This window comes from Rhinolophus hipposideros, assembly GCF_964194185.1.
Source record: "Rhinolophus hipposideros genome assembly, chromosome: 23".
Taxonomy (NCBI): domain Eukaryota; kingdom Metazoa; phylum Chordata; class Mammalia; order Chiroptera; family Rhinolophidae; genus Rhinolophus; species Rhinolophus hipposideros.
Genome location: NC_138069.1, coordinates 22870238 through 22893842, shown reverse-complemented (window position 1 = coordinate 22893842; position 23605 = coordinate 22870238). Strand labels below are relative to the sequence as shown.

Here is a 23605-nt window from a genome sequence, read left to right as displayed (position 1 = left end):
TTATGGCATTTGGCCTCATCCAGCTCTTCTATGAATGTAAGTAACCTATTTGTATTCTTTAGCTAGGTGCTTATAATTCTTGTTCTCCCTATGATTCTTGTTCTCCCTTTTGAATCCATAGATTGCAGGAGGAGAGCTTTTGTTGGACATTATTTGTATTTTAAATTGGCGTAAATACTTGTGAACCCATGCATAGTATATAGTACACGGATTTTACTACCTTGGTTTATTTTTAGAGCTAGATCATTTTGTTTCAAAGTATATTTAAGCTGCACTTAAAGTATTATTTAATAAGGTTTTCTAATGTCAATGTTTAGTAAGAACTTTAATGTCAAGAAGTCTATAAAAAAAACTAGAATTTAAAACAGATGTTATAAATTGAATCTTTTAAGCTTATCCTGTTTGTGAGGTTAAATGAGTGCCTTACTAGCTTTCATAATATAAATGATTACTGTATTTTGCCATGCATAATGCACTCCCATGCACAATACGCACCCACGTTTTTGGCCCAGACTTTCAGGGGGAAAATCTTGCATTTTAATTTTTTAATTTAAATTTTTATTTGTTTATATTTGGGTACTTTGTTTTTTTGTATTATAAAGGAATTTTGGCATTTATTTTTTAGCATATTATGGTGCAAGACATTTTATGTACAGGTAACAAATTTAAGATATTTATTCATCATAGAAGGCCAAGAACTCTGTTGCAAGTTTATCACAAGTTCAATAAAACCGATTATTGTATTCCAGGGTATTTTGAAAACGGATATCGTTATTGATTTCTAGAGTTACACTTTTAACTCATAAGCATAAATAAAAGAATTAAAAACATGCAGATAGATATGGAATTAGTACGACTCATGTATAAAGCGCATCCTTATTTTCCCCTTAACAAATTTGGGCAAAAAAATGAGCATTATACATGGCAAAATACAGTACCTACTTTAAATGATGCTTTTTGTTAGTTTTTGTTTTCAGTACCATCTTAGATGATTCTTGAAATTTTGAATGACCAGACCACAAGTGCAAGTCTTACTGGGATTTTTGAAAAATGAGATGTAATTTACATAGACTGAAATGTACAGATTTTAAAATGCCATTGAATCAGTTTTGACAAATGCATACACTGGTGTAACCTGTACCCTCTACTGAGATCAAGAATATTTGATTTTTTTAAATACTGCTCATCTTTTGGATCAAAGTTATACATATTTTTTCTGGATTTGATGTTTGTCCGTATGCAACACTACAGGTTAATAATCTGTTTATTGCCATGAAGTCACTATAAGATTTACCTAATAAAATAATCAGGTGGGAGTGGTGAATACCTAGTGGCAGTTGAGCTCTTTAACTTATTCTTCTCTTCTGAAGAACTAGAATACTGCCCTTTCCTCATCTGTAAGTCACCAGTGGGGTGTGTTTTAATAGGGACTTTGGAAGTGCTCTACAAAAAGGTTTAACTAGAGAGTACTTTCTGATCCTCAATGTAAAGGGAAGTGGGAAAAGTTACAGTGAGTGAGTGTCAGGAGTTCCCATTCTGTCTGAGATGTCATATAGATTTGAACCTGGAACGAATTCTATAATTTATAATGTCAGCTTTCATTTATAAAAGTGATTTGGTAAGACCAACTATGTCTTAAGTGTTTTTTTAATGCATCATATAAATTGATAGGATCAGTAGGGTAAAAGATGCCTCTTTCATTCTCTGATGCAGTGTTAGTTTGTTCTGACTGTAATGTATAGTTGCCTTTTATTCATACGTTAATATGTACTATTCAAACAAGTAGGTTGTTGGTTGAATTCACTGTGGCCAAACATTCCTTTTAACATCTACATGCAAAGAATAAAAAAATAGTTGACCATTAAGCATTGTACCTGGTCTCTGTTTAATCATTAACAACAATCCTGTAAATTGGGGTTTCATGTAAATTGTGGATCTGTGGTTAATTTGCCTAAAGCTACATAGCTAATATGGTATTTGAATAGATTCTACTGCCTCTTTCAGCTATACCGTGGTTCCCAAACTTTGCTGCATATTGGAGAACTTTAAAAAATTGATGGCGGGATCCTAACTAACCTGAGCCACTTACTTTGACATAATTGGGTTTGGGGTATGACTTGGGCATCGTAAGCTCTGGGGCGATTCTTTTATGTAGCAAAGTTCAGAAACCGCTGTACTGTACCGTACTTTAGAGATTAATAGTAGTGCTTCCCTGTCCATACCCACTGACTCCCATCTTTTCCTAGAGCTACCATTTGATACAGCAGATTTCTTAACTTACCTACCCCCTCCTATGAATTAGGTTAATTCAGGAAATCCTATACCAGGAAACATGGTACTGGAAAGTGCATTGTAATCTGATATAATCAAGTGCTTTGATTTCTGAAAGTTATCCAAAACCAATATGTTGAAATCATTTTCCTACTCACTTCTCAGATAGATTCCTACAAGAAAGCATTCTAGAAACTCCTTGAGCAAAAGAACCATGTCTTGGTTATGAAAGTATCTTTTAAGTTTCTTTAGCATAGAGCTGGGTGAAAAGAAGGCACTAATGATTCATAATAAAGATTCTGCTTTTATTTTATCTGTGTGCCTCTGCTTTTTAAATGGAACCCCATAGAAAGTTGTGGCTCATCCACATTTATAGAATTTTAGGAGTACCTGATGCGCACGTAGTTTCTCACTTCCTAATAGGAATTTCATCATCTCTGTAGTACTCACTATTTCTTAAACATTCAGCTGAACTCACCAGCTGGCAGCCAATTTACAAATGGAAATGTAGTGTACTAGTTCATTTAGCTTTGAATGCTGGTGTAAAGATACCACCATATCTTGAAATGCTAATGTCCATTAATTTCACAGTAAACGCTTGCTATTGTGGACATTCATATGCTTGAGTATCTATTAGCATCTCAGTGGTGTTGGCCTTTGGGAATTTATTTGGGTTCTAGTTCAGCAACATCAGAAGTTCATTTCCCTACACTGCCAGGTGGGGTCACAAAAAAAAAAACAACTTTCCTCCTACCTTCTAAGTTCTAGCTGGGCTAATAATCAAATTAACATGAGACAAATTAACAGAAAATGTCCACAATTTATTATGGATGTGTATGTGTGGGGGTGCCATGAAAATATAAAGCCAGAAAACACATTGGGCAGTTGAGGTTCCTATACCCTTTTGGACAAAGGAGAAAAGGGGGCAGGAGCCTGGGATATCAAAGGGAAAGCAGGCAATTTGCACGTAGGCAGAAAGAGCAAACGTAAACATTCTTGCTGGGCCACCCAGAAACAATGGTACAAGGACAGAAGAAAGTTCAACAGGCTTTGCTAGATTTCTCACAGTCTGCTACATTTATATTATGATGCTAACGTGCCTGTTCCCTTCCTTTAAGCAGTTTTTCTGTCTGCATTTCTTCACGCAGGTAAGGGGGAGGGTGAAAGGTTCTTTCTGAGTCTTTTGTTTCTTAATAACCAGCTTAAAGTCAGCATTCCAAAAGGAATATTTTGGGGTGGCAAAACTTTGGTTCCTTTCAGACTGTTTTGTCCTTAATGTGGCTTTTGTGGAAAGGACATGTTCAGTTTAGAGTCACAGGGTATCCCATAGCTCTTACATAGTTAGCTCTTACATAGTTAAGTTAGCAGAAAATACAGAACTAAACTTAGGCCAGGGAATTAGGACTAGGGTTAGAGCTGAGCAAGATCAGCATAGAAGTGGTAGTGCAGCAAGTAAATTGAGAAGTGAGGACCAAACCCCTTGATGGAAATTCAGAATTAAGCAAGAGAAGAGTTGGGATAATGGGCTGTTGAAGTTAAAAGAAGTCAGTTTTTAGGAAGAGGTAATACACGTCCAAGGAATAGACAAGTGAGTTTTTTAAAAGGTTTGGGTTTGGCTGGAATGGAGCCCGGTGTATATTGATGCTTAGTAAGTAACTGCTGACTCAGTGGTACAGGCTGAGGGCAGTCTGGTGAGGGAACAAGCCAGATTTTGGAGTTCCTCACATATATGAAACTTTTCTCTTTTTTGGTAGGTATGGGGGAGGGACGTTGGTTTTCATAGAGAAAATGGCACTATGAAACCATAGAGGAGCTACTGGAGCTGATTATTTAGGAAGCTAACAATAATCCAAGCGTCTTTCAAAATTTAGCTCAGATGCTACCTTATCTAGGAAACCTTCCCTTTTACTTTCTCTGAATAAATTACTCCTTTGTGTTTTTGTATTTACCTTACTGTTGCTCTCATATTGCGCTTGTCATTTATCTGTTCTTCTAGACCTTACAATGCCTACAGCACTTTCCTGCTGTATCAGACACATAATAAATAGGTGCTTAGTGAGTGTTGAATCAGACTGGAGGAGTAGATTCTGGAAAAAGATTTTTTAACACCTTGATGAGATAATTTACATACAGAAAGCTTTGCCCATTGAAGTGTACAATTTATTGGTTTTTAGTCAATGCAGAGTTGCGCAACCATCACCATAATCTGATTGTAGAATCTTTTCATCATCCCCACAGGAAGTCTTGAACCCATTAGCAATCACTCTCCATATCCTGCCAACCATTAATGTACTTTCTGTCTATATATTTGCCTATCAGAAAAGGTTTGATCATGCCTTTATAATTGGTATTGTGAAGACTGTAGCTATATTTTCCATTTCTTAGTGGGAACGTCTATTTTGATACTGTATCTCCCTGCAGCTTCTAGTTCTCCACATGCTGTCTCTAGTACCACCACTACCACGAGCGGTGGCAGGGACTGACACAAAGCAGATCATTTGTGGTCTTGGAAATACAATTTTGGGGTAGTATGATGAGCACAATAACCATTTTACTGGGAACCAACAAAAAAAAAGTGAGGTGGTAGATACAAACCAGGTTTTTAACAAGTTAATGGTAAAGAAGAAAATAAGTTGATCGTGTCTTGCTGTGTGTCGGCCCTGCTGGCCCCTTTCAGTTTCGTATGAATACCAAGCTTCAGGTTCCCTCCTAACCCCCACCCACTCCCTCACCTGGCCATCTTCCATTTATGCTTCAAGAATCAACCATTCTTCGTCAAAGAAGCTTTCCCTAATGCCTCCCTCTAAAAGATAGACTGGGTCCCCATAATTTGTACCCTCTCAGCACCATTCTCGCCTTCATCACATGGTGTTATTCATTTGCCTACACACGGTGAGCTGTAAGCTATGAAAACAAATTATTTGGTTTTGTCTTGTTGGCTACCCTAAATATTGGTGTCCACCATAAAAGGAATAGATGAGTAGTAGCTTTAGTAGTAGATGGTGACACGTGCCAAAGCGCATTGTTTTGTTTTGTGTTTTTATAGCTTTTCAAGTTATAAGGCAAAGAGCCAGCAACAAGGAGAGTGAAAAAATTGAGAATGTTACAGCGTAATTCAAGGATTTTAGGGATGATATTTTGAGCAAAGGATGAGTGGTGACAATGAGGAGAGTTAGGATGAAGAAGAAAAATGAGTCATCCTACTGGACAGTATTCTATGTAAAGCATACACGTGATGCCCGAGTTTTAAATCTTACTCTGACATCTATTTACCTCAAAAATTTCAGTGTATAGCATGGGTTCTTAACATAGTTCAGAGATATCCCCCAGTCCCACTTTCCAAGAGGTCGGTTAATTTGGATAGAAAAAAAATTATATTAGGTTGGTGCAAAAGTAATTGAGGTTTTTGCAGTCGTTCTTAACCTTTCAAACCACAGTTACTTTTGCACCAGCCTAATATCTTCATTTTTCATAAACCTAACTGAATCTATTATTTCTGTTATAAATGTAGGCAAAAAACCTTCACTAAGCAACACCTATGGCTTTATCACCAATAGAAATCACAGGTATTTTCATGTTACATTATTGTCACAGGTATCTCAAAATACATTCATTATGATTTCAAAATTAGACCTGCCTCTATATCTTATTTAATGCATTATAAACTGCATGTGTATTACTATATCAAAATTGATTTTTAAAACTAATTTTATGGTAGCTGAATTTTCATTTAATTGGTTTCCTTTATAATGCTCTATATTTTATTTCATGCATTTAAAACCTGAGATGGGATCTGTAGGTTTCATCAGACTACCAACAGGGGTGGGGGGTGGTCCATGGCATCAGAAAGGTTTAGAACTCTTTGTGTATAATAGAATGAGTTACTTCAATCCCCACACCAACAACACAAGTTCTTGGTCATTGTGGCTAAATATATCTGATGCAGCATTGGTCTCTCTGGATTTCTAATATTTATTTCCCTTCCTAGTCTTGTTCAGTTTTAAATTACTTCCACGCTTGTTAATGTCTTCCCCAGGGATGTGAGATTATAATGTCTTCCCCAGTTAAAGAAGGTTGAACAGTCCTGGGAGGGGTTCAGTGAAGTAAAAGATTGAATTAATGTCTAAAATTTCTTGAAACTATCACATTGTCAGAATTATTCTGATCAACATACCCACAACTAAAACTGTAGCCTTTTTCAGTTACTTCATGTCTAATAAATCAGTTGTCACTGTGAAGAAATCAGCTTAACCTGTATTTGTATTTATAGTTTTAGTTGCTTGTATTCTACAGTGTCTGTTTTCTTTATTAAACCTGATTTTTCAGTTCCCTGCAGTAGCCAAATAGCACTGAATGTATTTCTCTCGTGAAAATGCTCTGGGTCCCAAATGATTTCAAAGGTATTTCTGCAAGTTGTAAATCCAAACAAAGGATTATGGATAAAAATGTGTTCCTGACATTTTAAAATCTGAACTGTATGTTAAATGTGAAATTGCAAGAGGAAATAGATTGCTTAAATTTTTGATGGCAGGAGAAATCAAGTTAGATCATTGAATTCTAGGTTCCTTGTATTCAAAGTAAAAGGAAGACCACAAATCTAAGGAGCAAGTATAGGCAAGGAAGGGGAGCTTAAGGAGAAGGGCTGAAAAGAGTTAGTATGAATCAAAATGTAGTCAGCCATTCTGAAAGAGAACTAGACACCTGACCAGATTCTGGCTACCTCCTGGTTTTCTGTTAATTCTTGGTAAACAAGATTGCTGTGTAACTCTTCTCCCAACACACACACACCAAAAACAAACAAAGGGAAAAGAAACCAATGTGGCATGTTTACAATAAACAGGTAGAAAAAGTAGTATAGAAAAGTTAACAAGAATAGCCTGTAGGTACATTCTTTGGCTCATGGTCATTTGGACTCTGTTTAAGAATGGGAAGAGGAGTCCGTAATTTAAGAATATTTCTCTTAATGGCAAAATTACACGTTAAGAATGGCACACATAAGTATTAGTGTATAGGAACATGAAAAGGAATATAGACAAATGGGTAGGGTGGCTGGAACTGTTAATAGCAACCTAAAGCGGGCTGGGGTTTGAGCTGGTTCTTCCAGTTGAGCAAGATTGTACTAGACCAGGTCCTTATTTTCTACACTCAAAAAGGAACCTAAAGGTTAGATGACGATGTCTTGGCAAAAAGTCTAAGAGAAGGTCTCTTGGAAATGTAGATGTTATCAAAGTGGGCATTTTTTTTAATTTTTAAGAATGTATTTTTCAATTACCATTGACATATAGTATTATATTAATTTCAGGTGTACAAAACAACGTAATGATTAGACATTTATATACCTCACAAAGTGATCACTCCAAAAAATGGAATGCTTCACGAATTTGCGTGTCATCCTTGCACGGACGCCATGCTAATCTCTGTATCATTCCAATTTTAGTCTATGTGCTGCCTAAGCGAGCACAAAATGGGTATGGCATAGCATTGATTCAGCGCTTACACTTTTTAGTTGTTCAGTGAGGATTGACATTAATAACCTAAAGATGGGAAGATAAATGGCATGAGAGACTTGCCAATTAAAAACTGTTACTTTTAAACTCTTGTAATTATTTGGCTTGTTTGAATGGAAGGTGGTGGGTATGTGCTTGCTGCTAACTTTAAACTTGCAGTGCAGGGAGGGTTTTTGCATTCCTTTGTTTTCCTCATCTGTCCCATTAAGTACTCCCTGGCTTTTTACCACCTCTTATGGTTTTTCATTCTTTAATTCAGCAAATGTTACTGAGCAGTTACTGCGTGTAGGGCGTTGTGCTGGATGCTGGGAATAGGGTGTTGTGAACAAGGCAGATACAATGGCTGCCCCTGTTGGATTAAGGTTCTAGAGAAACAGAAGCCGAAAGGCCTGAGAACCAACAGTGTGGCGGTCTTGAAGAGTCAATTCTCCCTTCCTCCTCTTTTTTGTTCTATTCAGGCCCTCCACCTTAGGAAAGGTGATCTTCTTTACTCAGTCTATCATTCAAATGCTAATCGTCTTGATACAAATGCTAGTCTCCAGGGACACCTTCACAGACACACCCCAAAATGATGGTTTACCTGACTACCCAGAATCCCTTAGCCTAGTCAGGTTGACACAAAATTAACCATCACATCTATCGAGTTAATAGTCTGAATGGGAGAACCAAAATAAATAAATTTCGTTGTTGTTATTGCCCTAGTCATAGCAATGGAACACATTGGGGTGTTTTAATCTGAATTGCATACTTATGATAATTATAGTGATTTATTGTTCCTGGAAGTCCTTAGGTTTCATAACGATGCTTAAAATGTTTTATTTCGTCATTTCTAAGATACTTCCATTTTACAGAGATTTTTCAGAAAAAGGAAACCCCTAGCTTCAAATCTTTAATTGTGATATAGCATTTATAATTAGTCCTCATGTCCTTGTCATTCCTTCCCCTACTCCCAGTTTCTATATTGCATACTCATGCCAAGGCTGTCCCTTAAAATACTGATTCGATTATACTCCAGTCACACTCTATTGATAGTTCCCACCAGTTCTTTATAGAATTTAAAGCTTTTTAGCCTGCCATTTAAGATTAAAATGTAGCCCGAAACTTATCAGCCACCTTGGCACTCTACTGTCTATAGGTCTGTCCTTGCCCCTGCCTAGTGTGCCCCTTTCTACCTTCCCTTTTAAAATATTGTCCCTCCTTCAGGATCTGACCTGTAGCAGACCATTTTCATAAGGCTTCTTTGGACAAATTTAGTTTTCTTCATCTTTTGCTTTTCTGAATTCTGTTAATGTTTGTTGTGTAAGATGACTTGTGAATATGTCATCCTATGCTTTTGCTTTGATGTTTGTCTTAATTTTTTTTTTAAAACTAGTTTTAGTTTGAATATGGGTTTAGGGGAAAGGAGATGAGAACAGAGAGATGGATCTAGCCTTACCATCTCCTTCAGACCTTAAGGTATATTTTTGGAAGCTCTGAAAAGGTAATGGTTTTATAAATTGCGAACTTATTCTTCAGCCTACTTCCTTGATTGGTCAGGCAATAATACCCAAAGTCTAAAGGCATTGATCTGAGTTTCTAGGTTGAAAGCATCTAGGAGGTGGAGAATAGGAGTGAGATTTTCATGTTGGTATGTTTCAGATTGTCTATAAACTTAAATGATCTCAGAATCTTGTTGCCTAGGTTTTGTAAAGACTGTTTAAAACATACAAACAGTAGCGCTAGCCTACCAAGCTACAGACACACCAAAGTAACAGCAGCTGAATATTGTATTGTCAAGGGGTTAGATTGTGGATACCGGCAATAGTCAGTGGCTGTGGAAATTTTGTGAAATGGGAGACCAATGTGGGATGGGCTACTGAAGGGAAAGTTCTTTGGCATCTGGGTGTTAGGACATTGGGATTGCAAATAGAGAGTTAGACGCTCTCAGAATAGAAGTGGGAAACATGGAGGTAAAGGCAGAAACTGAATAAGTAGAATTTGGGTAAGTAGAAGACTGTTCCTGGCGCCTAATCTGTGTGTAATAATGTCTGAATGAGTTAGACAGGTGGAAAGCAGAGATAGGGAGGATATGAGGTGTTAGCTTTTAAGTAAAAAAAGCTATTATGTGCCTTGAAACCAAAAGGAAGTATGAAAGAAACACCTGTCACTTAGGTTTAAGGAGTTACAGTACTAATAATCTACGCAGCGGAAAGTGCTAATTATTTTAGAAGTGCATGGTTGCTCCATGGAGGAAAATACCTTTGAGACATTTATATTTGAGCTGTTTTTTATGGACTATTTATCTTGATTTTAAGAATGTCTTGATTTTAAAATCAATATCTTAATGTTAAGTGGATATGCCTTATACCCATACAATTAAACAAGAAGGAGAAAAATGCCCAATAAAAGGGGCGTCCAGTTAGCTCAGTTGGTTAGAGCGCGGTGCTCTTAACGGGGTCGCTGGTTCGGTTCCCGCATGTGTCACTGTGGGCTGTGCCTCCACAATTGGAGTGAAGCAACTGCTTGACTTGAAGCTGATGAGTCCTGGCAAAACACACTTAAAAAAAAATTTTTTTTTTAATGCCCAATATAAAATATTTTTTTAAGTGTGTTTTCAAATTCATCTAATTCTCAGGTTTCTAATTTATGGGAGTATTGTTAAAGGTTTACTTTGCAGATGAGTTTTCAAAAAATGCTTTATGAAATCGTAATTAACGTGAAAATATATAATGAAGTATGAATTTGTGCCTTTTACATTTTAAGTTTGTATTTGAGCTTAGTTGGGTGGTTGTAAAATTTGCTTGTTCATTGTAGTTTTGTTAGTTAGCCACTGGTACAAACCTGCTGGTGTGGAGATAAGATGTGGTCTTGTGAGAGCTGATTTATGCTTTCCCTGGTGCTTTTTTCTTATTGCATTAGCTCTTTCTGGATTTGGTGTTCTTGTATACTTTTCTTGTATCCTTTTTCTTTAAAGCTTAGATAAATTAGATTTATATTAAAAAGATGCTGTAACTCTTAGTATTGGATATTTGTAACAGCAAGAACTGATTTTGAAGTTCCTGACAGCTCCCTAGCACAGGTTTGCCTCTGCAGTTAAGTAATAGAAGAGCAAAAAGGGAAGGAAAATAGGATAAAGAAAAGGAAAGCATAACCCATTCAATTTGTTCATCGTTTAACTTTTAATATCATTTACTATTCATGTTTTATCCACCTCTTCCCATTTCTCCATTGTGAGCTTTTCTTTCAAGTAAATGTTTAAATAAATGTGAAGAATGTTGAATCCCATATGGAAAATAAAAGATGGAAGAGGGAATATTAATAGCAGCAGGTCCTCGAATGACGTTTTGTTCAATGCTGTTTCATTATAACATTGATTAGATGTTGTAACTCTTGTTTATATCTTGTTTATTATAGCCTATGGTAAAATTGGTTTCAGTATATGTCGTTTTGCTTAATTCACTTTAAGTCACAGAACCTGTGTTAAGTCACGGTTTTAGGTATAATAAGGACAGACCAGCTCTGCTATTGGCCCATCTCTGTTGCTTTACCTAATTAGGCTCGTGAGCAAGATCTCTGGAAGGTTAACCAGAAACTCTTGCCCCATCAAGCATTCTTTCTCTGCAAAGAGGATGTGAAACGAATTCCTTTTTGTGAGTTTGATGGCAGTTTTTCATGTATCATGTTTGCAGAATAGTTTTTAAGAACAGTAGAAGCAAAAGTGTGAGAAGGAATATGAGCGTTTTAAGCCTAGTCCTCTGAGGATCTTTTACTCTCAAGATACGTTTTTAGGAAGCGTATTCATTATATCTGCATATGGGCCCCACATCTATGTAGTTGACTTTGCATTTTCTAGAAAACAGAATTGTCAAAATATTAAATAACCATATTCTAATTTTAATCTTGATTTTTCTCTTAAGTAACTGACATCAGCAAAACAACATATTAGAGCAAAATTTTAAAGAAGAAATAGCACTGTTTCCCACTAGATTGATATTTAATGCTTTTGACAGATTTTTTAAAAGCCTTCTCCCCTCGTTGAATATTTTAAAAACACAAACTTTAAGAATATGGTAAACCTTGGTATCAGTTCTTACTGTGCTTAACAAGGAAATTACTTCAGTCTAGCTTTAAAACAAGTTGCTTTTGCTTTGTTGTTGTTTTCTAAGTTTAAATATTCACAGATCTTTTTTCAAGCAGAATTTATAATCTAGATAAGTTGTAAAAATGGTGTTTATTTTTAGGAAAAGTGTTCCTACTAGAATTATAGGCATATAAATACTTGAAATCATTAATTGCAGTGATTCCTAGTCCTTGGAATCTCAGAAATGAGCAGTAGATATCCCTTGAGTTATTGAGGACAGAGTGTATATCCACAGTAACACAGCATGGGATAGTGAAAACAGGATTCCTGTCAAAAGCAAAGGTCGATTGTGTGGCAGTACTGGTTATTGTCTGTAATCTGAAGCTAAGCAAAAAGCACAAGTAATTATTGATTAAATACAACTTGGTGGGAAATGGGACAGGAGATATAATAAAAGGGATCTTTGCTTTCTGAAACATTTTGGAATGACTGATATGCAGTCTTCTCATTTCTTTAATTAGATAGTAAGACGGGGTGAGATTAAGAAACTGGCCTAAGATCACATGAGTCAGTGGCAGATGGGTATAAAACTCACATTTCCTAATAAGAGGAATGTTAAGGCTGCCAGGCAAGCCCTGTCTTAATAGGACAATGGGGTCATTTGACATAAAAAAAAGTCTCCTTACCATTGCTTTGTGTCGGGCAATGTAATCAGTCAGTGGGTACATCATCTGAACCAGAGAGGGAAAACTTTTTCTTCAGATTTATCAGCTTTTCATAATGCCCTCCCTTTTCCTGTCCCCCTTTTATTTTGTTAGGTGGTATGGTCAGGAAAAAGACTACAATGTGCTAGTCATGGACCTTCTTGGACCCAGCCTCGAAGACCTCTTCAATTTCTGTTCAAGAAGGTTCACCATGAAAACTGTACTTATGTTAGCTGACCAGGTATGTGAAATTTTGATGAGAATTAAAACTGAGAATAGTACTGTTCACCACCATTAACTGCAGTTTAAATGTTTATAAACCTGTGCGTCACTGTTTAACCATAGGATCAGCAAAAAAAAAAAAGATAAATAGTAGGGTGTACTCATTCAAGTGAACCACTCTGATACTACTTGTAGATATTTTCCTATGGTTATAGGACAGAAACATTATATTGCTTTATTACTCGCCTATAAACTAATAGTTTTCAAGCTGCTCTGTGAGATGGAGTGTATTTGTTTTAGTGTTGAATATAGCAGGTTTCCTTACAAGGTTTTGTGTGAAGAAAGGGTTCCGAGTATATGTATGTATATAAGTATAAATAAGCACATACGTATTGAAATTTTGGTTAAATTAAGCAAGTTGAATGCTATGTATTATGTGTGGAACGATTAGGAAAGCTTTCTTTTTGAGGAAAATAAGGTACGGAAATAAGGAAGAATTTTTGACCAAGTAGATGTTTTTTGAAGTAATGGATTCTCAGCCATTGGTAGCATTTAAGCAAATCCAGGGAAATTTTGGAGATGTCATGAATTCAATTCATGCATTGGCTGGAGTGATCAAGATACCTTTTTTTTTAAAGATACCTTTAATGTTGCAAAGTGTTGGAAACAATTCAAGTTAAACTCAATGTGTTTATAAAAATACTGTGAAAGAGAATGACGTTTTGAAAATTTAGGTTAGATATCATTAGGAAAGTACATGCGGGCCGGCCCGGTGGCTCAGGCGTTGGAGCTCTGCGCTCCTAACTCCGAAGGCTGCCGGTTCAATTCCCACATGGGCCAGTGGGCTCTCAACCACAAGGTTGCCAGTTCAACTCCTTGAGTCCCACAAGGGATGGTGGGCTCTGCCCCCTGCAACTAAGATTGTACATGGCACCTTTTGCTGAACTGCCTCCCAGGTGGCTCAGTTGGTTGGAGTGCGGGCTCTCAACCACAAGGTTGCAGGTTCAACTCCTGCAAGGGATGATGGGCTGAGCTGCGCCCTCCACAACTAAGATTGGAAGGACAACAACTTGACTTGGAAAAAAGTCCTGGAAGTACACACTATTACCCAATAAAGTCCTGTTCCCCTTCCCTAATAAAATCTTTTAAAAAAAGAAAAGAAAAGAAAAAGAAAGTACATGAGGTGGTAAACAGAACTGGCATTTGAGGTAGAATTTTAGGAAGTATGCATTCAAAGGATTAGAAAGTAGTGCACATTTTTTGTAATCAGGACCTGCTGTTCCCTAAGCTGAACATAAAAACTCTGGGTGGCTCAAGCAAATATTAGGAAATTACAGTGTTCTATTTGTGGCATATTATGGATTCAATCATTAAAAAGTTAAAACCTTTAAATACGTTTTAACTAACGTGTGGGTGAATCCTAATAAAAGTTTATATTGCGTAGGCTCAGTAACACATAGGTATTCATACAGTACACATTTATTTATGGCCTGCTACTGTAATTAGCACTTTGGGGTACAAAAAGTAAGAACTAGTTCCTTCTCTCTTAGAGCATAGAGTTTGGTAGAGAAAAATAGAAAAATACGATATTCAATGTTCTGTGAATAGAAGTCTATATTGGGTACATTGGCCACATAGGAGAAAGAATGTAATTCAAGGTTGCAGGAAAGCATTTGTTTAGGAGGTAACAGCTAAGTCTTTTGCTCTGTAGATGATAGGACACACTTGAAGTCTATAGTTTGTGCCATTAATTATCTTTTGCCCAAGGTTTTCCCAGTGTATTTAATGATGGGTATTACTTAGCTAGCATAAATGTGTACATTAAGTGAGTCAAGTGTTTGTTTTACTTCCTTTAACGTGCAAGTTGCTGCTGTACCAGGTGGTATTTGGATACTGTATACATCTACTTTCTAGAGAATATAAAGTTTTTAAGCCAAAGATTACAGATTTGACTTCAAAAAATATTTGTCAAGGTAAAGGAGTAAGATTTAGAATGTGTATGTCCATGTAATGAAAGCTCTGTGGAGAATGGGGACAAATAAAAAATTGAGTCCTGACACATGCTACTGAGAAGAGCAAGAACATGAGTGGGAAAATAATGTTGGCAGTCTTTGAATATGAAAAACATTTCAAGTACACCTTCTAAGTATCTTAACAGAAAAAACAGGCATATTTCATAATTGAATGTTAAAACTATTTTGGAAGAGATACCATAAATAGTTAATAGACCAATTTTTTAATGTAAATCTGTTTATGTAACATGACAGATAAAAGACTGTCTCTTGTGTACAAAGAATTTTGAAAAATTGACAAAGGGACAAGCCAAAAGGATATGGACAAAAGTATATATTGACATTTCATAGAATAATAAATCCAAATGATCAGTAGTAAAAATGAGCAAATTTCCAAACTAAGTGTTATTAGGGAAGTACAGGTGAGGTCAGTACCTGTCAAATTGGCAAAATTTAGAAAGAACTAAAATCACTTTGCTAGTAGGAAAAACACTACTGTAGTTTAGGAAAAACAAATCGGTATAGCCCATCAACATGAAAACTATACATACCCTTCAACCCAGCAACTCTCTGTCTCTGTCTATAATTGTATGGGATTTATATAGCTCATAGAAATAAAAGAACTAGTAGGTAGGGTATATTTAAGTTTATTAATAGCATTATTGCTTACAGGGGGGAAATATTGGAAACAATGAGAGGACTGGGGGTTAGGGATGACTGGACAAAATGTGTATCTATACCATAGAATATTTGTAGCCATTAAAAAGAATGCCAAGACCTATTCCATTTGACTTGGCAGAATTTCCAAGAAAAAGTTGTTAGAATGACATGTTTACTATTCAGTTTTTGATGTGATTATATAAGTGAGGAGAAAAAAATAAGGGAGAGTCCAAAAAACATTCAAAAAAGAAATATACACATCCCCATTTATATCAAAGTTATATGGTTATTTTGTATGCTACCAACTTCCACGAATGTTTGGGATATGAGTAGTTAAAAACAAATAAGCAAACAAGAATAAAATGAATAGAATGCTTCTATTTCAGTTTAAAACACTTAACAACTTATAGCTATATCTGTCAATTGGCCAACACCGCTTATTTCCAAGTATATGTGTGTCCGAGTTTGTGTGTCTGTATATGAGTGTGGAAATACTTCCGGGTAATAATACCAGGCTATTTTTGGGGGGGGGGGGGACCGAACCGGCTGCCTTCGGAGTTAGGAACTTGGAGCTCTAACCGCTTGAGCCACCGGGCCGGCCCAATACCAGGCTATTTTAACATAGGTTACCTCAGGGGGGATAAGATTGGGAATGAAAGTGATTATTTAGTTTTTACTTTATATAATTTACGACAACAACTGAAACGATTCTGAATTATTAGTTTTGCAATTTAGAAATTGCAAACACCAATTCTTCTTGTTAGGTTAGACGGTGTCTTGTTTATAATTGTTAATATTGGAAGAGCAAGTCAAAGGACATTAGGGGTTTATACTTGGATATCCATCAGTCTAGAGATAAATGGAGAGCCTGGTTGCCCTTTCCATTTAATTTTGTCTAACACTGAACTCTAAAGTTATTAAAATGTACCTGTGCTCTTAAAAAATAGTTGAGATATTAAAATAATTGAGAAATAATGTGTTGCTTTCTTTTATCACTTAATGCAAATTATCACTTAATGCTTAACTCAATTATTTCTCTTCTTTCCCCAGATGATCAGTAGAATTGAATATGTGCATACAAAGAATTTTATACACAGAGACATTAAACCAGATAACTTCCTAATGGGTATTGGGCGTCACTGTAATAAGGTTAGTCACATGTTCTTTGCATGAGAGAACAAAGTAAAAACTCCAAGGATTGCTTTGGTCAACTTTCAGTCTTTAAAGAGTCATAGTACATTTAACTTGCTGTTGATAATTGCTTTAAAAGATTGTGCTAGCAGGATAATCCGCTAACTATTAATTTAGTAACTGGAAAAAATTCTCTCCAATTTGCCCAACCAAGGTTAGTTATCTATATGGAAATAAAAATTTCCAGGGGCTTTACAATGAAATGTAATCATCTACGTTATTTGACTGTTCAACAGTTTTATCTATTTTTCATTCATATGTGCTTGTGCCAGTGTGGGAACCACTGATCTGTCACCGTGGTGTTAACAATTGCTGACTGAGCATGGTTGATAATGAGAATTCTTCAGTCCTTGGATTTGTGTATTCAAAAGGATAACTTTTGGGCCTGTTTCAAAAGTAGTTGACAGTTTCTTACTTGGGTGCCAACTTGGGTGGGTTCTCCATCCTTCCTCGCCCTTTAAAGGAAAATATTCACAAATGAAATGAGCATTCATACAACAAAATTAGTGTTCCTTGGGTCTCAGAATGGATGAACTTGATGGGGTGATTGGGTTTTAGCTAGTGACGCATGATTACAGTTAGAAACTAATTGTGTTGAAATTTTTCCTGCAATGATTAGTTTTATTGAGTGAATTGCTTTATTTATCAATTCAATGTTGAGCTCGGGCAGACAGGCAGCATTGGCAATGCACTAAGCATATGATCTAATGATCTGATAGAAATTCTCAACTTCAGGACAACTTGGGGGCTTTTTGTTTTTTATATTCTTTTGTTTTGTTTTGTTTTTGGAAGGAAGATTCCCATTTGTTTTTATAAACCAGTAGGAAATGTTTGGTGTTTTTAGGTCTAGCTATAAATGTTTACCTTTGTTTGCCTGTATGAATGCCAACTTGGAGCTATTACCATTAGAACTGGTGTTACTTGTTAATGCGTGAGACATTAATGTTGGTCTGATCAAGTTTTAGGAAATTAATTTTTTTTATTGAAAGCTGAGCTTTAATATTTAAAAAAATAAAGCTGTTTAAATATACGTATAACTTACCTTGTCATTCCCAAATTGCATCTTTTTTTTTTTTTTTTTTAAATATAGCTTCTGTCTGTGAAGCGCCCGGGTTCTTAATTGCTATTGCAAAACCTGGTAATTTAATTGATAAAAAGTATTACTGATTTTAATTTTGGGAGCAGTTTTGTCAGTTTGACCCTAATCTTTTGGCCATTTCCCAGCCCTCTCCTTCCCATTTTTTTCCCCTGCTAAAGACCTATTATCCTCATGTGATCTGTATTCTACGTGTTGACATTGCAGCAGTTTTTTCCTTAAAATTAAATGATGGCCTAGATAATAACTCTTTGCTTCCTTTTCCCCCCCTTAAAAATAGCTTGCTAATCACATAGTTGTGTCAGGAAGTCCAAATTGCTGGGTGATGGAAATCTTTTTATGATCGTGTGTCCTCTTTAGAGATACTAAAAAGAGTATTGTGGAGCTGCTTGCTGTTACACAGATTCAGAGAGTCCCTAGGGTGGAAGTGCACTGTTTTATTTAACTAAGATTCAAATTCTAAATATTGTTCTTGAACATTTTAGATTAGTGTTTTGTTTATGTAGTTGGTTTTTAGTGTTTTCTGTATTGTAGTTTGAAAAATGCCAGTTGTATGCAACTGGATTCTTTGGTCAGCTTGTTCCAATGGTTTTCTATTTGTGGGGAAAAACAGAATTTTGGGGGGCTTTGGAGGTTAAAAAAAAGTCAAATTTCTTATTTTGAAAATTGTTCTGAATTTGATATTTAGGAGTGGCCACTCCAATCTTAGTGAATTTGCTCATCTCTTCCAGTAATCAGCCCTGCATGCTTATGAAAGTAAATTTTAAGGTGACTAAATGCCTTCTACCTCTTCCTTACTGAAGATTTTTTTTCCCCTGTACAATGTTTTTTGGGGGAAGGGCAGATTGTGGTACCAAAGACTGCAGATCCAAATTCCCCATTTTTAATTAAAAAATTAAAGAGCCAAATGTCACCATTTGCTATCCCTGTTTCAGACAGTGACACATTATAGTGGCATTAAAAACCTGAGTATTTTCCAGAATTCAAATGTTCTTGAGCATGTGATTCTTATTTGGAAAACTGAGAAGCTACAGTGCTTGGTGGAAGAAGGATGGCATTTGGCTACCCTGTTCTTTCTCTAATGCCTCGGTGTTGCCTGTCTGCGCCGGCCATTGTTGCAATGTAAGCAATACTGTTTGATGCACTGCCACCCTCTATTGTCTGTTTAGTGTTTAGAATCTCCAGTGGGGAAGAGGAAAAGAAGCATGACTGTTAGTACTTCTCAGGACCCATCTTTCTCAGGATTAAACCAGGTCTGAAACTGTCTCCTATTCCAACCTCAATCCCAAATTCATGTGCTTTTCTTTTTTTATTGTTTTATTTTGATTATTCTTGTTTTGTTTTAATTCTGGAGAATGTAGATCTTGCTCAAGCACCTCTTATGTTGGCATTATTCAGACATACTTGGCAAACATATAACATTACTAAGATGTTTCTTTGTGGCTTTTGCTTAAACCTCTAAAGTTTAGAGAAAACCGAAATGAAAACGATTATATTTAGATCTCTGACATCCATATGAGGAAATATGTGAGTCAGTATTGAAATTCTTTACCTAATGGAAATATGTGAGTCAGTATTGAAATTCTTTACCTAATTGAGTTAGACTGTTCAGGTTTTTAAAATGTATTTGGAGTTGCAGAACTCAATACATGAACTGTATCGAAATTCAGTTGCACCGGTGCTGTATGGTGAATATGTTCTGCCTCCTCTCTTCCTCTTTCCTAATGAACGTCCGGTAAGTGGAGAGCAGATGGCAGACTAGTGCTTCTAGAATTGACTTACCTCTATTTGTGAGTTCTCTGAACTTAAAAGCATTATATGCTCTGGAACTAGAAGACATTTGCATTCTAACAATATAACAATAACATAATTGAAGCACTTTTCGAGCAATTACCACTAGTAACAAATTAAATGCATAACCTGATTATTTCGTGTTTAACAGGCCAGATAAACACCCTAATAATTTTCGAAGTATTTTTTTTAACTGTAAGCAGAACTCTTCACGTTCTTTAACTTTTGTAGAAATGGATAGCTTTTTTAACTGGATGACTTTTCAAACAAGGGAAAACTGTTTGTTTTTTTAATCAAAATTTAGGTACATAAATTTTGAAGCTCCAGAACAAATGAATTTTTATCGATTTAGAGAAGAAAGTATTGGCATGAGTAATTAAAAAAAAGAAAAAGGTTGTGTTTGATATGTGAACATACTTTGTAGTTCATTAATACCACATTGATCACTGAGTAATCCTTTAATCTTTGTCCATACTGCTCAGCATAATTCTAGGGACCACCTTCTGCTGTTACAAAGGTTCAGAAATACAGGTGTATTTTTATTCACAAAGAGATACCAAGTGTGGTGACTAGATATTGTTTGGGGAGGGGGGTAATTAGGCACATTGTAAGGCAGTTCTGGTGCCCCTTTTTTACTTATCCATTCATTCATACATTTTACTTATATTTTGTAGCATCAGCATTTAATACTCTCCATAAAATTTATTGAAATGTTTATATTCCCTACACACAGGTTAGCTGGGCTGTGAGGAAAAGTGATCTTGGAAGGATGAGGGGAGGAAGGTGGCCCCTGGTTAGGAGACAAAAAATGCTACAAATACTAAAAGCTAAAATTGGCAGTAGTGTTTCTGAAGAAAATGCACTTAGTTATCCCCGTATATCCAACATTAACTCATTTCCACATTCCTTCAAAGAATAGCCTGTATTCTTTAAAAAGGGCACAAATTTTACTTTACAACATGTAATTAAAATCTACGGAAAAGCAACTTTGACCCATCAAAGAGACCCATCAAAGAGATTAGGCCTCTCTTTGCACATGCAAACCTATAAAAATACATTTTATCTTACTGACTTCCCTGTTCGGTTCTACCTTTACATGTTTGCTGGTTCTTCTTTTACATGTTTGCGGCTGTTTAATCATATCTTTGGTATCACATGGTTTTTTTGTGTAACTACTTCCATTATATGTTTACATTCATTTTTAAATTCTAAACTTAGAGAGTTACTAAAGAGGCTTGATAGGTACCAGAAGGTAATGAATTACCAAGAGATTTAAAACATTTTTTATTTCAACGAGTTTTCCTTTCAGTTGTTTGCTCAAAATAGGGTGTATACCTTTGGTTGGCAGAGACATTACTTTTCCTGACTTTTAAGTTTTTATTAGAAGAGAAAATTTTAAATTGATTTGTTTGCTTTATAGTATTTTGTTTTGATACTAAAGATTGAGATATTTAAGAAGATAATGTTTGTATGTATTTTTTTGTTTTGTTAATCACATTTCATCCTTTCGAGTTGTGGAAGGAAAGAACTCTAATAAACACTAAGCTTTTATAAAGCAATCTTTTAGTTATGAGAAAGTGTCTGGTTATTGAATTGCAAATGGAGCGACTGAATGTAGATTTAGGCATGAATGAAGATGTCAGACATAATCCTGTCAGGTGTTCCTATTTTCTCCTCCACTTTGAAGTACTAAAGGAAGCAATCCCAGAAGATATCCCTTAGAGGAGATCCATGTCCTTATCACTTTTTATTCAAAACCCACATAATTTTTAGGGGTATTTTTGAAATACCTTAAAGCTCGATGTCCTGTTGTGTTTATTTTTCCCTTGACTTATTTTCAATATTAATATGCAGAACTTAGGTCATAATTTTGGTTTTGTTTAGCAAGTATATTTTGCTCATTTTGATATTTGTACTGAGCTGATACGCATACCAAGAGAAAATGTGAGCTTTATTTCTCTTCCTGTTTTATAACACTTTCTCATGTTCCTGTAACTCAGTTGGGAAGTGAGTTTCATCTTAGAAAGTTTTCATTATCCAATTACATTTTGCTAAAAATTTCATTTTCATTTTTTTATAGTAGTAGACCAAGTATCACATTGTTAACATGGTTACAGAAGCGCAAACCTCAGTGTCTTTTTCATCCTATGTATACCTAAGTCTAGGTAAACAGTAGCCTGCCTGAAATAGGTGTTTTTCATCCTCCTAACAGGATCTTTTTCACCTAAATCAATAACTTGCATTTATTTAACTTAATTTATGGCACAAACTCGAACAGATTAGGTGTTCAGGTTTCCCAGCACATCACATTATAAACTGTGGCAGAAGGGACCCAATGAAAAGAAGAACTATACAATTTAGGCATAACCAGAAAACAATAGTCTATGGCTACATTAGTTAAGGGTACACAGACTTACTTTCCTGAATAGTCTTAAATGATTAAATGACAGAGGCTAAACTTTTAAGTAAATACTGTTTATTTTGCTTTAGAAGATAGGCAAATGTGAACGTATTTGGGGTTTTTTATTTTCTTTATTTTTTATTTTTTTTGGTCACAATAGTTTTGTTTGTTCTTTTAAAGGTTTTAATCGTAGAGCGTAAACCTAAATTAATTAACTACTATTATAAATGAGTATCTTATTCTCTGTACCATATATATGAGACAGCAGTAAACATTACTTTGTTTTAAAGTACTAGTTTGGTTTTTAGTTAGCTTATTTAAACTGCTACTTGTAAGTAAGCTGCCTTGATACTAAGTACTATTTTAAGATTTTAGATTAACTGGTTACAGTCTTTAGAAGTTTAGTCTGGTCACATGCATAAATGTCAGTGGGAAGTAGACTATAATGCATGCTTATTTTTAAAATGCTTAATTTTTGTTAATAAAAATCTTGGTTTTGTTGTCAGTATCAAACTTTGAGAGTTGTGTTATTTCCTAGTAGTAAAGGATACCAGGTTTCATTATGGCACACAGCACACTTGTCAACTCTGCTTTCAAGCATTATACATTTCTCCACTGTTTTTCTAAAGATGGGCTCCTGGGTGTGTGATGAACTGGGCCTGTGAAATTATTCAGCTGACAGGATCAACCATTTGACTTAACTGTATTTTTTTAATTTATTGATGAGGACTAGTAAAAGCTTGTTGGAGTGTTATGTTTACTCATTATCTGTTCTACTTGTGATACTTTATCTTGATATATTTGAACAAATAAAATAGATGGCATTTAATGAATAAGTAGTAGTTTAATTGAACAAGGTTGGAAACCTAATGTCTCTTTATTTTCTTTTAAAGTTATTCCTTATTGATTTTGGTTTGGCCAAAAAGTACAGAGACAACAGGACAAGGCAACACATACCATACAGAGAAGATAAAAATCTCACTGGCACTGCCCGATATGCTAGCATCAATGCACATCTTGGGATTGAACAGAGGTGAGTTTGACAATTGAATATGTTGATGAAGTCCATAACAGGAGCCTTTGGTGGGTTTTGAAATATCTCAGTTTCTTACAATATCTAAAGATGTCTCTTGGCTGAGGATTTGAAGGGTGCTCATTAATCCTTTCACCTGCTGCGTTAGCCAGTGCCAAGAACCCGATTAAATGAGGCCTTTTGTTTTCTTTGTTGAAGGTTATCTGTTGGGGAGAAAAATACTGCATGATGAAAAATCAGAAGCATAAATGCAATTTTATCATGATGTTTATTTTTGCAGCTGAAGACAGTACTTATTTTCTTAATGCTGATCTTGGGCTTTTTATATTTTAGTGGTGTAAATTGAGTTTTGGGGTAGAATGTATTGGTTTTTACAAGGAAAATGCTATCTGAGTCCTAATGAACCAAAAGGGGGTTTTGGAGGGCCGTCTCCTGTTCTACTCTTCCATTCCTACATAAATTAATAGGATCTGGTTTGAAGTAAAAATTTTCATCGTCTCTATGACTAGTTTTTCACGTTCCTTTCATCTTTTTCAATCATTTTTTGCTTTTTAAACAGAAATGACAAATGATATACTTCCAGGTTAAGGAACCTCATGAGAAGATTTAAGCTTCGAAAATATCCATGAATATCTGAATACACTGGGTTAAACTATA

General features: G+C 35.6%; 1 protein-coding gene across 5 annotated transcripts in view; it reads left to right on the top strand.

Moving 5' to 3' along the window:
- CSNK1A1 (casein kinase 1 alpha 1) overlaps window positions 1-23605 on the top strand; it is a 43653-nt gene that overhangs the window by 5441 nt on the left and 14607 nt on the right. For 3 of the 5 annotated variants that reach the window (XM_081035364.1, XM_081035363.1, XM_081035367.1), the window contains exons 3-6: window positions 12657-12783; window positions 16487-16585; window positions 18893-18976; window positions 22809-22948. In XM_081035364.1, the coding sequence (XP_080891490.1) occupies window positions 12657-12783; window positions 16487-16585; window positions 18893-18976; window positions 22809-22948 (450 nt within the window). The remainder of the gene's footprint in view (window positions 1-12656; window positions 12784-16486; window positions 16586-18892; window positions 18977-22808; window positions 22949-23605) is intronic. The other 2 variants (XM_081035366.1, XM_081035365.1) reach the window with 1 other exon arrangement.